Raw genomic sequence first — 18,221 nt, 5'->3', positions numbered from 1 at the left:
TGGTTTGGGGGCAGCAGGAAGGGACACCCCACACCCCAGGCTTAAATTGACTTTGGTTCCAGCGAAAACACCTCGCAGAAGACACGGCTTTGCAGGTGGGCTGAGGCCGGCTTTCACTCAGCTGTCATTTATTTATTCACGGCGGCGGCGTTTTGCTCGTCTTCCCTTTGTTCCTTTTAATTTTTCCAGCCCCCCCCCCCCCCCATCTCCCGGGGCGTCCGCCGGCAGCCCCCGGAGCACACGTGCGTGTCGCAGCCGGGCTCGCCCGCTCGCACGGCGGAGGGGGCAGGGCGCGTTTCGCATGGAACCGCTCGGTAAGTGAGGGAGGAGGGCAGCGCCGCGCCGGCCCTGTGATGCGGCACTCGCGCGCCGGCAGGCCCCCCCGCTAGGCGCTGCCTGCGCTCGGCACACGGGGCTTGGCCCCCGCTCCATGGAGACCAATGGCATCGCTCCCACCCACCCCCAGCGGCCCCGAGCCCGCCGGCACGCACAGCCACACGCTTCAGCCCACCATGGCCCCTCCGCCGCCGCCGCCACAGCCGCTCGGGCCCACAGCGAGGTGAGTGCCGGGCGCCGGGCTCCTCTCGGGGAGGCCCAGACACTTTCGGGGCCCCGGTGGCTGCCGGAGGCGGCCGCGATCGCGACGGGGTAGAAAGGGGTAGAGGCGGTGTGCGTGTGGGGGGGAGCGGGGCGCAGACAAGGCCGAAGGGACCGGCGGTCACCGGGCACGATGGTGCCCTGCACCCACTCCACCTTCTGTCCCTCCCCGGTCTCCCCGTGGCTCAGGCGCAGCTTTTGGGTGTACGGGGCGCGAGAGGGGCCGAGAACGGTGTGTGTATGTGGTGCCGGTGTGGGGGCAGAACGGCAGTTAACGGTTTCACCCGGCGGCGGGGTGGGGGGGGGCAGGACGGCCCGCTGGGGCTTTGCCTGTCGCGGGAGGCGGGGGAGGGGGGGGGGGAAGCCGCCGGCAGGCGCGCGCGGCCGGTGAGGTGGGGAGGGCGGGGGCGAGTGCAACAACATGGCGGCGCCGCGCGCTCCTGCGGGGGGAGGGGGGAGCAGCGAGCTTCCTCGAGACACGAGACTTCTCCCCCCTCCCCCCCCCTCCCGGAAGCCAGACGGTGACTGGCGCTCTATGGCTTTTACTCAGCGCTAGAGCGGCCGCCCGGAGGCCTGAGTTGCTCCACCCTCCCCGGCGACGTCAACCGTTAGAGGGTAGCCAATGGCGAGAGGGCATATAGCGAGGACGTCAGCAAGGGCCCTCGGCCTCTAGTTGCGGCGGTGGTTTGTGGGATACTGGAGGCCTCGCGTCTCGGCAAGAAGGAAAGCGGAGAGTGGCGGTGTGGGGGAGGGGGGTTCCCCGGTGCGGTATTAGCTGTCATGGCGACTAATATCGAGCAGATCTTTCGGTCCTTTGTGGTTAGCAAATTCCGGGAGATCCAGGAAGAGCAGCAGCAGCAACACAGCGGGTAACGAGCCTGCCCGGGGTGGCGGGGGAGGGCGACGCAGCCGCGCTGGAGCCGAGGCCTAGTGCGCGGGGAGAGGAGGGGTGCGCTGGCGGGGGGAAGTGCGCGGGCCCCGCCTCGGGACGGAGGGGGACGGGACGGGGCCCGGGGCTCCTTGCGGGTCATTTCGGTGTCAGCGTGGCGGGGACACGGGGCTCGCGCCCTTGCGAGCGCCTTGAGCGAAAACATGCCGAGGGGGGAGGGGGCAGTCGGACGGACGCACGCACGCGCGCGTTGTCTCCTGGCGGACGCGCACCCCTTTCCACTCACGGTTTTTCCCTCTTGTTGTGCTGCGTTGCTGCAAGAGGGGAAGGGGCGAGCGTCTGTGTGATTTGTTGTATTACGTTTAAGCTTGCCTAGGTTTTCCCCAGCCTTATCTCACAAAGTAAGCAAAATCTGCTGGAGAAAAGTGAGTGCTGGGTGCTTATTTTATGAGGGGAGCCTGTGCAAGTTCTTACAGAAGGCATGGGGTCAGTGTTATATTCAAGATTATGTTTTCCTCACTTGTGCCTTAATATTCGGTTGTCACAACATATTCTGTTGTGAATAAGTGAAAACTAATCAAAAGCTAGATGTTTGGCTAAAAGCATGGCTTCTTCAGGAGGCTAAAATAATGCTTTGAAGGGTTGAGTGTAATAAATGCTTATGAACTTAAAAAATAAAAAAAGGCTCAAAATTGCTTGTATTAAGTTGATATTTTTCTTGGTTAGTGGAAAGGTAGAAGGCCAACCCAATGGTGACACAGTCCCAGCTGAGCAAGCCAACCCTTCAGATGACACTGTTGCTGGTGCTGGGAGTCGTCAGAATGATCAGATAGTGCAGAAAATAGAGGAAGTGCTCTCTGGAGCCATTGATACAGAGCTGCAGTGCAAATCAGGTAAATGAAAACACATTTGGCAAATATGTTCTTGTTTAAGAAGGTTGTCATAGTGCTTAAAATTGAATCAGTTTTATAGAGATGAAAAAGTACTTTTCAGTACTGCTCCTCTCAGTGACCTTTATCTGACAAGTTGTATGTTTATTGTAATGTTCATTAAGTATTCTTTTTTTAGTGTGATTTACAACCATAAGATGGAAAGAAAAATACATAATTTAAAAATTGAATCTGGTTCTGATATAAAAGCATTACTTAGTGTATGAAAAAATTATTTTTATTTCAGTTACAGTAACGTTAAAACGTATAAATAATATCCATATATATAATTGTGCTTTATTTTAGATATGCCTGCTTCAGGGTCTCAATGAGCAGTTCTTACTAACAAAGCTGGTACTGATGGATAGAAGCATTGTTTGTTGTGTTATTTTGGATTGGTTTGCAAGATTATTTCTAAAAATAATTTATTAGAATTCAGAACTACATGGTTGATCTGTCAGAGTAAGATGCTTTGTTGTTTTAAAATGAATAATGCACTTATCTTTAAAGTGTAGATACACAGATTGTAATCTTCCCAAGGTTAAGATATTTTATGTAGCAATCTCATAACTTCAATAAATAACTTCAATAAAATACTGCATTTATTTTGCCAAAAAGTTGCCTACAAGTATCCCTTCTTATGGGACTAGTCTTTTTTGTAAAATTTCTCAATCGTGAGAGTTAGTGATATGAAGGCTTTCATTACTGCATTTGTAATTTTTTGGAGTTGAAACATGGGTCACTACTATGTGCTTGGTGAGTATAGTTCCAGAGTAATTTTTTTTTAAGGGGCAGCATAGAAATTTGTTTATTTCAGAAATTCTGTTTACAAGGGTTTGGAATTGCTTTTTCCTTCTTTTATATACAGTGGCTTATTTCCCTCGAGCGTTTTCAGCAGTCTTTCACTTACACTGTACAGGCAGCACTTTACAGTTTAGGCTGTCTCCTGTGTTGTTTTTTGTGGTTTTTGCTTATTTTTATTATTTAATTTTTTAAAATTTTTGTTCTTCTGTTATGAACAAATGAGATGAGCCAACATGGTAATAACCAAGACCTATTAACATGGAAGTTAATAAACTTAACCTAAGGTAAACGTTCCCACTATTCATATCTGGAAAGGAGTTAACGTTGCTGTTGAACGATGGAGATTATGTGAAAATGTTGTGTAGAAAAGGTCATTTGACTCTGCTTCATTGTCCTCTTTCATTGCATTCACGACAATGTTGATGGAAACGCTATTTTTTTTTTAAGCTGTTTATTCCATAAAAAAGTGTTTGCTTAAAGCTGGCTGAGATACTTATCTATGGAATCATAAGTCATGTTAATTTACTAATATTGCAGGTACCAGCAACTTTTGAATTATTTTGCATTGTTTACTTGAAAGAGTATATTTTGTAATCATAGCCAAGATTATAATTTGAGAATACCTCTTGCTGCGCTGGCCAGTATAAATATAATAATTGAAGATAACATAGAAGTGGACTTGATAATATAGCTCATATTTAAGAAGTTATTAGAAGCTGCCTTTAATACAAGTGCCTTTCTCATGAAAACATGGCACTAGATCCAAAGAAGGGTAAGAACCTAACACAGGTTAAAGTCAGAGGGAAGTGAGGTGTAGAATTAAAAGAATCACAGAATGGTTTGGGTTGGAAGGGACATAAAGATCTTTAGTTCTAACCCCCCTGCTGGGGGCAGGGACGCCTTCCACTAGAACACGTTGCTTAAATCCCTGTCCAGCCTGGCCTTGAATGCTTCCAGGGATGGAGCATCCACAGCTTCTCTGGGCAACCTCTTCAAGTGTCTAACCATCTTCACGGTGAAGAATTTCTTCCTTACATCTAATCCAAATCTACTTTGTTTCAGTTTAAAGCCATTATGCCTTGTCCTGTTACTACATGCCCTTGTAAGAAGACCCTCCCCATCTTTCCAGTAGCCTCCCTTTAGGTACTGGAAGGCTGCTATAAGGTCTCCCTGGAGCCTCCTCTTCTCCAGGCAGAACAACCCTAACTCTCTCAGCCTGTCTTCAGAGGAGAAGTGCTCCAGCCCTCTGATCATCTTTGTGGATTCCTCTGGACCCTCTCCAACAGGTCCTTGTCTTTCTTGTGTTGTGGGCTCCAGAGCTGAACACAGTATGCAGGTGGGGTCTCTCAAAAGTAGAGGGGGACAATCACCTCCCTTGACTTGCTGGTCATGCTTGTTTTGAGGCAGCCCAGGATACAGTTGGCTTTCTGGGCTGCAAGTGCACATTGTCCTGTCATGTTGAACTTCTCATCAAGCAACATACCCAAGTCCTTTTCCTCAGGGCTGCTCTCAATCCATTTTCTACCCAGCCTGTGTTTGTGCTTGGGATTGCCCCAATCCATATGCAGGACCTTGCACTTTGCCTTGTGGAACTTCATGAAGTTCACATGGGCCCACTTCTCAAGCTTGTCCAGGTCCCTCTGGATGGCATCCCTTCCCTCCAGCACATTGGCTGCACTACACAGCTTGGTGTCATTGGCAGACTTGCTGAGGGTGCACTTGGTCCTGCCATCCATGTCGCTGACAAAGATACTAAATAGCACTGGTCCCAGTACTGACCCGTGAGGAACACTGCTTGTCACAATTCTTTGAGGGCAGCCATCCAGCCAATTCCTTCTCCACTGAGTGGAACATCTGTGGAAGCCATGTATTTCCCATTTAGAGACTAGGATGTTGTGTGGGACAGCATCAGATACTTTGCACAAGTTGAGGTAGATTATGTCAGTTGTTCTTCCCATATCCACCAATGCTGTAACCCCATTGTAGAAGGCCACTAGTTTTTTCAGGTGTGATTTGCCCTTGGCGAAGCCACACTGGCTGTCACTAATCAAGGAACCACCTTAGTTTTCATGTGCCTTAGTGTAGTTTCCAGGGGGATCTGCTCCATGATCTTGTTGGGCACAGAGGTGAGACTAACTGGCCTGTAGTCCCTCAGGTATTGCTTTTTTCCCTTTATAAAAATGAGGGTCATGTTTCCCCTTTTCCAATCAGTGAGAACTTAACTGAACTGGCACAACTTCTCAACTATGATGGATAGTGGCTTTGCAGCTTCAGCTGCCAGTTCCCTCAGGACATATGGATGCATCACAGGTGATTGAAACCTCAGTCTTCCTCTTTCCTTCCCTTCTCAGTGATTGTCCCTGCAGTCACTTGAATGTATTAGTTACTTTCTTGTTTGAAGCAAAAGCTCCATCAGACAGTTGAAGGTTTGCAGTTGCTTGTGGCAACTGCAGTCCAGTCTGAGCAGCTGGTGGCCTGCAGTGCCTTGAACGTTGTTTAGAATTGGTGACGTAGATGCTGTTTCCCCAAATTTGTTTGAAGAACTTAGTGAGGAACTTCATACACTTAGATAATTTTTAACACATTAGTAGTATTAAGCTTACTCACAAGTTAAAGCATTGTAAGGAATAATGGCACAGCCACATTTTGTACTATAAGCATGCCACTCTGTAGATAATTGGCCTGGAAATCAGGAGGAGTTGTTTCATTTCCACGTGCAGCTTGATGTACTTTAAAAGCACATCTCCAGCCTCTTGGAAGAGTGCACTGCCCAGTTGAAAATGGGTGTAAGTATATACAACTAGTTCTTGCAAACAGTCATGTTCCTACTGGAACTGTGTTGCTGACCAAGAAGATTCTGTTAACTTTTTGAAAGAAGAAATTACTTATTTTTACTTAAAGTGACTCCTGAGAGGGAGGGTAGGAGGGCTGGAAAAGGGAGTGTGTGCTATTTGTGTTTGGTAGTTTAGTAAAGAAGGCATGGGTTTCAAGATTGAGTTTTTTGTACCTCTGTCCATGTACTTGGTCACTAGTCTAAAAGATTTTTTAAAATGCAGTTTTAATAATGTTGACAATGAAAATATCATTTTTTCTAGATGTAGACAAAAATACTGTGAAAAGTAGTACTAAGTCTACAAAAAGAAGCTCTACTGGTGAAGATGAAATTCCTAAGAAAAAATCAAAGAAGAACAAGAAACACAAAAGCAAGAAGAAGAAGAAAAAGAAGAAGAAAAGGAAGAAAGAGAAAAAGCATAAAAAGCAGCCAAAGGAGTCAAAGTTGAGTACACGTCATGGAGATCATGGAGATTTGCAGCCTGTTTCTCACTTGATGCCAGAGAAATCAGGCTCCAAATTGAGTGTACAGCATGGAGGATTTGGAGATACGGATCCAGCTGTCCACGTGCAGCCAGAAGAACTGTCCTTAAAAGCAAATGAGGAGCTTAATAGACAAGCTGCAGGACTTGTTTCTGATTTAAGAACTGATTCTCAGCAATCTACAGAAAATCTTGGAAGTGAGAAGGGGACTTTGTGTGCAACAAATCCTCCACTTAACTTAGAAGGCAGCCAATCTGGTATCCAAGAAAATGCTAGTATAACTCAAACTGAAATTTGCACTAGAGAAGGACAAATTAAACAGTCTCATGAAACTATTTATCTTAGAGCTATTAATGTGAGTGAAAAGGGTGTTCTTGTTGATACTGGAAATGATACTTCATCTAGCATCCCGTCGGGAGTAACCAATAAATCTGAAATTCAGAAAGATTCAGCAGCAACTCTACCTTCAGAGGTAATAGAAGCACTAAAAGGTTCAGAAGTTATTCTGAAATCTAAAGGCACTGGGCAAGTACAAGCTTTGGATACAGCTCTTGAGTCTGAGACCATGGAGGTGTTGAAATATTCAGACACATCTCTACAATCTGTGGCACAGGGAGGAGCAAAAGTGTTAGAAGCGATTTCAGAATCTGTGACTTTGGCAAGTGATGTGGCAACAATTCCTGAATCTGCAAATCAGGCAGATCTGAATACTGTGAAAGTAGCTCACGTGGCTGTGGCTGTAGAAGAAGTGAAAATTCCAGAAGCAACTGAAAAATGTCTGCATATGGGAAATGTGGAAAGATTGTTGGAATTAGGGGGTGTGAGCAGACCTTTGGAGACAACCCTGAAGCCCTCAATTACATCCGATAATTTGAGAGTAATGCAATGCAGCCCTGTGGAGAGTTCGAGTGTCTTGAAGGCAGATGTATCTCTGCAACGTCCTTTAGAAATACCTGCAGCAACTGCTGTGACCCAAGTGGAAACAAAAAGTGCCAAAATACCTCTGGAACCGGGAGCTGTTACAAAAGTGAAGGATATTGAACCAGCTAGAAGCTCTGTGCACATGGAAGAAGCTCTTCAGCCGGTTGCTGTAGTGAAGGCAAAAACTTCGGAAACAATCATAGAACCTCTGGGTGTTAAAGCAACAGCTATCAAAGCAGCTCAAGAATGTCTGCAAGTTGAAGTAGTTAAAGGTGTGGAAGGTACCACTGATCCTGCAACAGTGCTGAATGCATCAGTCTTGACTGAAACAGGAAATGTGGATAGAACACAGCAATCTGCAGTTTCAGCAGAATCGAAAGATGTGAATGTGGTTGCAGAGGCAAAAGATTTAAGAGCAACTTTACAGCCTGTTGCAGTTGGGCAGACCTTTCCTCAAACAACTCCAGGCATTCAGATGGTGGAGAGTTTTAAAGGTCCACGAGCAACTGTGGAAGTTGCAGCACTAACAGGAATAAAAGATCGAGAAACAAGTCAGGCTACTCTGCAACTGGAAAATACTAATGCTTCCCAAATTTCAGAATCTACTCTCAAGCCTGTAGCTGTAGTAGAGGCAAAAGATTCAGAAGGTACTTCATTACTGAGACAACCACAGGAGCGTGAATCAAATGTGAGAGGTTTGGAAGTGACTCCGCTGTCTTGGCAGAAAGATGGGAAAGGTCCAGGTTCATCAATGGTGTCAGAAAGTTCAGAAATAAATCTAGATAGCATGGCAGGAATAGAAGCAGGCTCAGGTGCTCGTCTCCTAGCTATGCAAGCCAGATATGTAAGACTGGTGAAGAATTTAGAAACAACTGTAAGACCCGTAGCAGAGACAGAAAGGAAAGCTTCAGAAGCAGGCCTTGGTAGAGCTAGGGCAGAGATGAAGACTACGTCATCACACCTGCACATGAAAGGTGTGAGAGGTTTAGGAGATCCAGCGTCTGTAGGTATGGCAAATACACAAACTTTGGAAGCAGTCTTGCAGCCTGGAACCCTTGCAGTTGCAAAGGGCTTTGGAGAAAATGTGCTTTCTGAAGCCAGAACAGGTGACAAAGTCTTGGAAGCAAGTCCTGGAGTTTATACCTTAGAAGAAAGGTCAGAAAGGACTCCTGAATCTGTGGTTGCACGTGCAAGTATAGCACCAGTTAGAGAGTTTGAGGCATTAGGAGGAATGATGCATTTGAAAACCACAACAGAGAGAGAACCAAAACATGCTGAAACAGGTGCAGAACCTCTTGGTGCAAGCACAACAAAGAAATCCATTGTTTCACAGTCTCAGGTCATGACACATACAAGAACTTCACAAACTGAGGTTGTAGGGGACATAAGGGATTCTGAACTAGCTACCAGTTCTGCCAGTGTAGTCGTGAAAGGTTTAGACAACTCATCGGAAGTTGAGGCAGTTTCAGAGGTAAAAGATGTGGAAGCACAATTGAAAACTTCACCTTTACACATGACAAATTTGGAAATGGCTGAAACAAGGACGCTAATGCAAGGGTTGGAAAGAACATTGGCGTCTGAGGTGGTTAGAGAGATCAGGCACTCTGAAGTTGCTCCAGAATATCCAAACAAAGCAGAGGTGAGGAGCCAAGAAGCAGTGCTAGAACCTGTGCAAACAGTGATGGTACAAACTTCAGAAACGAGTTCAAAATCTGCACAGGAACAAATAGTAGGTCATTCAGAAACAGTATTAGAGTCTTTCACTGGAGTGGAAGAAAAAACAATGACATCAGAAATAACGACAGAAGGGAGAAACTTGAAAGGAACTCTGGAATCCAATATTTTGACAGATGTGAGAACTCAGGGACCTACTGCGGAGTATGCAATTGCAACAAGGAGGGAAAGCACACCAAAAAATGAGCCTTCACTCGCCGATTTAAAAGATTTGTCTGCAACAATAGAGGTGAAAGGTTCTGAAACAGTTGAAGAGACTGAGGTACACATGGATATCCAAGGTTTGGAAACTTCTCAAGAGTCTGGAGATGTGGGAGTGATGAATGTTTTAGGTTATGCTTCAGAAGCTGTTCCAGAAGCTTTGCACACTGAAAAGCAAGAACATTTGCAAGCAGTTCTAGAAGCAAAACCTGCTGCAGAATGGAAGAGTACAGAAGCAGCTCCAGAAATATTGAATACTGCTGAAATTGAAACTTCTGATGCAGTTCCCAAACCAGGGGATGTGAAAGATCCAGAAACAATGCTGGAACGTGAAGTGGCAGCAGAAGTACAGTATGCAGAAGAGGTGCAGAGTCAACAAGTGGAGGACATGAGAGTTCTTGGTCAAGCTCAGGAATGCAAGACAGTGGTTGAGAAAGATGCGGAGCAAATTTCAGCATCTGAGTCTTTAATAACAGAAGCAGTTTTTAGTTCTTCACATGCAGCAGGTGGAAAAGATTCAGCAGGGACTGAACAATTGGAAGCAGCTCCAGCTCATGTGACAGAAACGAAAGATTTGGAAACAGCGCCTTTTCCTGAGACAGTAGAGCTGAAAGATGCAGAAACAGCTGTGGGTTTGGAGGCAGAGACAAAAGATTTGGAAGCAGCTTTAGCACCTGAGACTGTTACAGGAGTTCCTGTGCTTGCAGCAGAGACAAGCCAGTCTGAAGTCATTCCAGAGGCTGAGGCTGTCAAAGAAGCAACTCCAGAAGAGGAGTCAGAGAAAAGAGATTCAGAAACATCTGATGTGCAGCCTGATGTGGCGGCACGAATGAAGGAGACTCTGATGAGACTTGAGAAGGTTATTGAAAAAAGCAGCCATAGAAGCAGTGATAAAAAACATGATGCAAAGAAACAAAAAAGGAGTCGCTCCAAGTCTCAGTCCAGGTCTAGGAAGCGGAAGAAAAAATCACGGTCACGTTCTACTTCCAGGCGTTTGACCTCTAAAAGAGCACGTTCTAGGAGCAGAAACTATTCAGATTCCAGAAAAAAGCATTCCAAATCTAGATCCCCATCCGTGGAGAAGAGAGAGAGGAGAGTGTCTTCACGGAGGTCCAGACGCAGACGTTCCAGGTCATCTGATCATTACAGGTCTAAATCCAGATCAGCAGAAAAGAGAGGGAGCCGATTGTCCTCTGGGAGATCCAGACGCAGACGTTCCAGGTCATCTGACCGCTACAGGTCTAAATCCAGATCAGTGGAAAAACGACTGTCTTCCCGAAGGTCCAGACGTAGACGTTCCAGATCTTCTGACCGCTACAGATCTAAGTCAAGGTCGGTGGAAATTCGACTGTCCTCTAGAAGATCTGGACGCAGACATTCCAGGTCTTCTGACCGTTACAGATCTAAGTCCAGGTCAGTGGAAAAGCGACTGTCCTCTAGAAGGTCTGGGCGCAGACGTTCCAGGTCCTCTGACCGCTACAGGTCTAAGTCCAGATCAGTGGAAAAGCGGCTGTCCTCTCGAAGATCTGGTCGCAGACGTTCCAGGTCCTCTGACCGCTACAGGTCTAAGTCCAGGTCAGTGGAAAAGCGACTGTCCTCTCGAAGATCTGGTCGCAGACGTTCCAGGTCCTCTGACTGCTACAGGTCTAAATCACGGTCAGTGGAAAAGAGGGGCAGCAGGTTGTCTCCCTGGAGATCCCGCCGCAGACGTTCCAGGTCCTCTGACCATTCTAAATCTAGATCCAGGTCTTCAGAAAAGAGAGGGGGCAAAGAATACTCATGGAGGTTCAGGCACAGAGGGTCTGGTTCCTCTGATCGTTCAAAATCTAGGTCAAGATCTCTTGAGAAGAGAGGTCGGAAGACATCCCTGCGGAGGTCTAAACGTCAGCGCTCGAAGTCCTCTGACCGTTACAAGTCTAGATCCAGATCAGTAGAAAAAAGAGATCGAAAGCAATCATCACGGAAGTCTAAACGTCAGCGCTCAAAGTCGTCTGACCGTTACAAGTCTAGATCCAAATCAGTGGAAAAAAAGAAGGAGTCCTCACGAAAATCAAAGCGCCGCCGCTCAAAGTCTTCTGAACGTTACAAATCTAGATCCAGGTCTGTTGAAAAAAAGCGTAAGGAATCTTCAAAAAAATCCAAACGGAAACGGTCCAAGTCCTCTGATAGCGTTAAGTCAAGGTCCAAATCTATAGAAAAAAAAGAGAGTAAGTTATCTTCAGTAAAGTCCAGTAGCAAGCATGTGGAGTCTTCTGAACCTCAGGAGTCAACCACATGTCTTGAAAAAGATGTTCCTGAACCATCTTCTGCAAGTGAAGGCAGCTCCTCCAAATCCTCTAATGGTCCCATGTCAGTAGCTTTGCCTGTTGAAACAGTAAATGGTCCGGAGCTTCCGCCAGCATCTGAAAGTGGATTTTCCAAAACTTTTGATGGTCTTGAGAAAAGCTCCTCATCTGAACAAACAATGGGTCTGCAGCCTTCTGTGATGTCTGAACTGGATAGCTCTAAGACCTCAGATGACCAGGAATTGAGATCCATGCCTGTGGAAAAAACACAGGTTTCAGAGCTCTCTCTGACATCTGAAAATGGATCGTCTGAAAAAGCAATGGCTCTGGAATCTTCATCATTGCCTGAACTTGTGTATTCCACACCCAAGTCAAGATCCTCATCTGTTGAAAAAGGAGGAGATGCAGAAACTTCTTTGGTAACAGAATTTCAGCTCTCCGCTTCCCATGAAAATGAGTCGAGATCTCTCAAAGAAATAGAGGGCCCAGATCCTCTTCTGACACTTGAAAGGGGATGCTCTGTATCTTCTGATGATTACAAGACAACCTCCTTGTCCTCTGGAAAAGTAGAGGTTCAGGGATCTTTGCTGGTACCTGAAAATGTACTTTCTGACTTGTCTGATGGTCATGAATTGAGACATATGCCTGCTGAAAAAACAGAGCTTCAGGAGTTTTTGCAAGTACGTGAAAGTGAACCTTCTAAGTTGACTGACAGTCTTGAGTCAAGGTCTTCTGAAACAGTAGAGACTCAAAAATCATCTCCAGTGCTTGAAGTTACATGCTCTGCATTCCCTAATGTGTGTGAGTCAGCCTCCTTGCCTGTCGAAGAGGGCCAGGTGCAGGAGCCTTCTCTGATTTCTGACAGTGAATGCTTCAAGTCTCCTGTTGGACATGAGTCAGGATCCAGCTTTGCTGGACAAATAGAGGAGCCTCTGTTGATGTCTGAAAGTGGCTCCTTTAAGTCACCTGATGGAAACGAACACAGATCTTTATCTGTTGAAACGACAAAAGCTCCAGATGTTTCCCTGACATCCGTGTGTGGTCCTGTTGAGATCTCAGATGATCTGAATTCACTGTCAGCTTTTGAAAAAACGCAGGAAGTTGTATTGACAACTGTAGGCCAGAGCCACAAGTCTTCTGAAGTTCATGAGTCCAGATTGTCCGTTGAAAAAGATTTAGATGGTCCAGCACACTCACAAGTAATTGAAATTGACGGCTCTGAATCTTCTGAAGTGCATGAATTGAGATACCTGCCTGCTGGAAAAATAGAAGGTGCGGGATCTTTCTTGATGTCCAAAAGTGGAATTTCTGTGTGCCATGATGGCCATAAATCGAAACACAATTACTTGGAGAAGACAGAAGGTGCAGAACTGTCATTGGCATCTGAGCTTAGGTGTTCCGTCTTCCCTGAAGGGTATGAATTGACATCCACTGCAGTTGGAAAAATTGAAATACAGAAACCTCTCCCACTGCAAAGTGAGTTCTCCAAGTCTGCTGATATTTGTGAACCAGTAAGTGCACCTACTGAAAAACCACAGGCCCCAGTGACTTCTCTGACATCTGAAGGTGGACTTCTCGTCTCGTCTGATAGTAATGAATTGAGACCTATCCCTGCCGAAGAAGTAGAGGTGCGAAAGTCATCTTTGCCCTCTGAACTGAAATGCATTGCATCCCCTGATGGCCACAAGTTGAGATCTGCCTATGAGGAAGAAATACAGGTGCAGGAGCCACCTCTGATACTGGAAAACAGATGTTCTGTTTCTTCTGATGATCATGAGCTGACATCCACTCCTTTTCAAAAAGCTGAGGTAGAGGAGCCTTCTCAAATATCTGAAAACGAATACACAATCGCGCTTGATGGCCCGGAGTTGACATCAACTCCTGCTGATAAAACAGAGATGCGGCAACTTTATCGGATGTCTGAAGGAACATGTTCGTTGTCCATTGAGAACCAGGAGTTGCGGTCACTCCCTGTTGAAAAGGAAGAAATGCAAGAGCTTGTTCTGATGTCCAAAAATGAATATGAGTTGAGATCTAGCTCTCCTGAAAAGGTAGAGGTACAGGAGGCTTCTGTAGTACCTGGCAATGAATATGCTGTGTCTTCTGAAAGTCACGAATTGCCACCTTCCTGTGCCGAAAAAACAGAGGTACAGGAGTATTCTCTGCTGTCTGAAAATGAGTATGCTGTATCTCCTGAGGGCCAGGAGATGACGGCCAGCCCAGCTGAAAAAGGGGTGCAGGAGCCTTTTCTTATATCTGACAGTGAATATACCATCTTCCCTGAAGGCCAAGGACTACGGTCTACCATTGCTGAAAAAACAGTCATGCAGGAGCCTTCACTAATACCGGACAGTCAATATGCTGCATACCCTGAAGGTCAGGAGTTGCTCTCTGTTGTTACTGAGAAAAGAGAGGTGCAGGAGCGTTCTTTGCTGTCTGAAAATGAATATGCTGTATCCCCGGAGGGCCGTGATTTGAGATCCAGTCTTCTTGAAAAAGAAGAAATGGAGGAACATTCTGAAACGTCTGAAAGCGAAAGTTCAACGTCCACTGATAGCCAGGAGTTGCAGTCTACTGTTGTTGGAAAAACAGAGGTGCAGGAGCTGTCTTTGTCTGAAGGTGAATGTACCATGTCCCCCGAAAGTCAGGAGCTGCAGTCTAGCCCTGCTGAAAAGGTAGAGGCTAGGGAGCCTTCTCTGACATCTGAAAATGAACGTGCTCTGTCTCCTGAAGAGTATGAATCAAGATTGACTCATACAGAGAAAACAGAGGATGTGGATTCTTCTTTGATACCTGAAAATGACCATGTTATGTCTTTTGAGAGCCAGGAGGTAAGATTCACCACTGTCCAAAAAGCAGACGAACAAGAACTTTCTCCAACACCTGAAAACGAACATGCAGCATCCCCTGATGGCCAGGAGTTGAGAAAAGTTGGCAGTCTTGAACCCTTGGCACTAAATGATACAGCTTCCATGTCCCCGGATGACAGTGACTTGAAATCTACTCCTGTTGACAAAATGAATGATGCAATGCCTTCTTTAATTCCTGAAAGTGGGTGCTTCATGTCCCTTGATGGCTACAGAGTGAAATCTGGCCCTGGTGAAGAAACCGGAGATCTAGAGACCCCTTTGGTATCTGAACGTAGACATTCCACATCCTCGTATCAGGAAGGTCCTGAGCTGCAGTCTCCCATGGAGGAAGAGGGTCTAGAGTCCTCTTTGACTTCTGAACACAGACGATCTGTGTCCCCTGAGGACCATGACCAGAAATCTACCATAGATGAAGAAATGGATGATGCGGAGCCCTCTTTGACATCTGAACGCAGGCGCTCCATGTCCCCTGATGAACATGAGTCAAGATCTAGCATTGGTGAAGAAGGAGAGTATCTGGAGCAGCCTTTGACAACGGAACGTAGATGCTCTGTGTCTTCTGATGAGCATGAGTCAAGGTCTTCTGCTGGGGAAGAGGTAGAGGATGCAGAACCCTCCTTGACAGCTGAACAAAGAGACTCCATGTCCTCTGATGAGCATGAGTCAAGGTCTACTGCTGGTGAAGATGTAGAAGATGGGGAGACCTCTTTCACAGCTGAACGTAGACACTCCACGTCTTCTGATGACCGTGAGTCAAGGTCTACAACTGGTGAAGAAGCAGAGGATTTGGATTCTTCTTTGGCAGCTGAACATAGACGGTCTGTGTCTCCTGATGGACGTGAGTCGAGGTCAACTACTGGTGAAGAAGCAGAGGACCAGGAGCTGTCTTTGACAGCTGAACGTAGACACTCCACATCCTCAGATGAACATGAGTCGAGGTCTACCACTGGTGAAGATGCGGAGGATGTGGAACCGTTGGCAGCTGAACGAAGAGATTCCACATCATCAGATGAGCGTGAGTCAAGATCTACCACTGGTGAAGAAGCAGAGGATATGGAGCAGTCTTTGACAACTGAACACAGAGGTTCCACATCCCCTGATGGGCATGAATCGAGGTCTACCACTGGTGAAGAAGCAGATGATGTGGAACCCTCCTTGACAGCTGAACAAAGAGATTCTTCATCGTCAGATGAGCATGAGTCAGGGTCTTCCAGTGGTGAAGAGGGTGAGGATGCAGAGCCCTCTTTGGAAGACGAAGATAAACAGGATTCTATGCCTCTTGAGAGGTCGGAGGAACAGGACTCTTCCTTTATAGCTGAAAGTAGGCGTTCTGAGTCTTCTGAACGTGAAAAATCTAGATCCAAATCTGTTGATAAAGCATCTGACAAGGAGTCTCCACGAAGGTCTATAAGCAGACACTCAAAATCTCCTACTCATCAAAAGAGTCGATCCACATCTGTTGAAAAAGCAGCAGACGAGTCTTCACGGAGATCTAGACATAGACGTTCCAGTAGATCCATATCTGTTGAAAAAACAGCAGACAAAGAGTCTTCGCGGAGGTCAAGACACAGACGCTCGAGGTCCACTGCTCACCAAAGGAGTCGATCGACATCTGTTGAAAAAGTGACGGACAAAGAGTCTTCGCGGAGGTCTAGACGTAGACGCTCGAGGTCCACTGCTCGCCAAAGGAGTCGATCCAAATCTGTTGAAAAAGCAGCAGACAAAGAATCTTCACGGAGGTCCAGAAGCAGACGCTCCAGGTCTTCCCAACGCAGATCGCAGAGATACGATACAGAATCTCGTTCTAGACGGAATCGCTCCAGATCAGCAACACGGAGAAGAGCATCAAGATCAAAATCTAATCGTCGCTCTCGTTCTAGCTCGTTGTCACGTTCAAGGCACAGAAGGAGGAGTAGGTCAAGGTCAGCATCAAGAAGGCGGCGTTCTTTATCAAGAGACAGGCGTAAGAGATCACAGAGAAATAGATCAAGATCTACTGACAGAAGAAGAAGGAGATCAGATTCAAGAGATCGTAGAATATCACTCAGATTACGGAGCAGGAGTCGAACACCTGTTCGTCAAAGGCGATCAAGGTCAAGAGGAAGACGACGGAGCTCTAGTAGGTCACCAATTCGACTACGGCGATCTAGATCTTCAGGAAGAAGAAGATACAGCAGATCACCTGATCGTCGTAGGTCGAGGTCATCAGAGTTTTCAGTCAGGTCACCTAAACGTCTCACAGACTTGGGTAAGTGATGGTTTTATTTTCAGTAGTTCTATGGCTAGGTTATATTATTTTAACACATCTTTAGCATTCATAAGGAATTTCTTGGAAGTCCTTCTGTGCGTTACATTTAGGCAGTGACTTCGAGTAGGAACATCTATGGTGGAGCTGAATCCATGCTTGCCATTTGGAAGAAAGCCTATTTACAGCAGGTTATGTTTCGGTTATAGAGCTTTTATATAAAGCTACTCTGTTGCAGTTTTGAGGAATACTATTCATTCTAATTGTTAGTAGAGACCAAGTACTGTAAACTTAACAATTTCTAGTTTTCCTGAGAACAAATTGGGCATGAAAGGACATGTGAAAGTAAGCACCAGTTGGAGAGTTCTTAGCTGTGTTGTTAGCTGTAATGCTTGTTTATTTGTTGCCATTACTCTGTTTTTCCTCTTAGCCATGGTAAGAACTTAATGGAAAGGAAGACTTGTTTCTGAACATGTTCACAGACCTGGCTGCTTAGAAAATAAAAAATGCTACTGAATCATATCTTTTGTCTGTGACTGGAGAAAGAGAGGCCTTGAAGTTTCCTTAGGTAGTAAGTTACAAAAGAAGAAATGAGATTTTTGAGAGACAAGCTCTTGCACAGTGTGTGAGGAAGTCTCCTGTTGTGGACCTCAGGTTCTGATCCTTTTAGTCCTGTCTCATAACATTATGGAAGCCCCTCTACCAGAGTAGTATTTTTGTACAGAACATGAGAATTTATGAGCGTCCCTGAATTTGCCTTCATGCTTTGATTATGCAACAAGTCTGTATCTATATACTTCTGTTGCTTAATTGCTTAAGTAGTAAAGGAACATTGTCCTTTTATGATTTTTGTAAGGCTGTATGCTTGCTTAGGGTGGTAGTAACTCATTTATTTGCAAACTGGCAGATCAAATAAGACATACCTTATTTTAATTCATTTTTTCTATGATAGGGCCCCATGTGTTTTTGTCCTTAAAGCAAAATACTGTTTCATTAACAGTTTTGTTTGTAATTGTATTTTATGCAAGTGCACATTTTGCTTATGTTTTTCTGTTGGTTGTAAGTAGCTTTCAGGCTATGTACTGGGGGACTTGAGGGGACTTCTTCAAGGCCTTTGAAAGCTTTTCAGAGATAGCTAAGAAGTAGAGTATGGAATTTAGCGTGTCTAGAAGTAACCCAGTGTTTCCAAAACAAGAATGAATCAGTGAAGTAAAATAAGCATCAGAACTTCTGGGCTTTGGAAGATTTGAGTGCTGTAATTTGGACTTTCGTGCTTTGTGCTGAAGTTGAAATTTCGCTTGGCTGTTGGGTAGAGCAAATTTGAAGAAGTCCAGAGCAACTAAGTACAATTTTAGCTATTTTCACATGATATAAAAATGCACAGTGTGGGTAAAAATCTTGTGTTTTCTCTTTGTAATTAGTTTAGTCTGC

At 45.7% G+C, this 18,221-nt stretch overlaps 1 protein-coding gene across 4 annotated transcripts in view; it reads left to right on the top strand.

Annotated features, from left to right (window-relative positions):
- The first annotated feature begins 219 nt into the window (after positions 1 to 219).
- Positions 220 to 18,221, top strand: part of SON (SON DNA and RNA binding protein) — a 42,287-nt gene continuing 24,285 nt past the window's right edge. For 3 of the 4 annotated variants that reach the window (XR_013923370.1, XM_080360129.1, XM_080360131.1), the window contains exons 1-3: positions 220 to 559; positions 2,213 to 2,379; positions 6,315 to 16,793. Coding sequence is in view for 3 of the 4 variants with exons in the window: in XM_080360129.1 (XP_080216255.1) it covers positions 441 to 559; positions 2,213 to 2,379; positions 6,315 to 16,793 (10,765 nt within the window). In the remaining variant the exon portion in view is untranslated. Of the gene's footprint in view, positions 560 to 1,293; positions 1,467 to 2,212; positions 2,380 to 6,314; positions 16,794 to 18,221 lie in introns of those variants that run through there. The other variant, XM_080360130.1, reaches the window with a different exon arrangement.

Source organism: Nesoenas mayeri (assembly GCF_963082525.1).
Source record: "Nesoenas mayeri genome assembly, chromosome: 1".
NCBI classification, from domain to species: Eukaryota; Metazoa; Chordata; class Aves; order Columbiformes; family Columbidae; genus Nesoenas; species Nesoenas mayeri.
The sequence above is the reverse complement of the archived record's forward strand: the minus strand, read 5'-3'. Positions and strand labels throughout refer to the sequence as shown.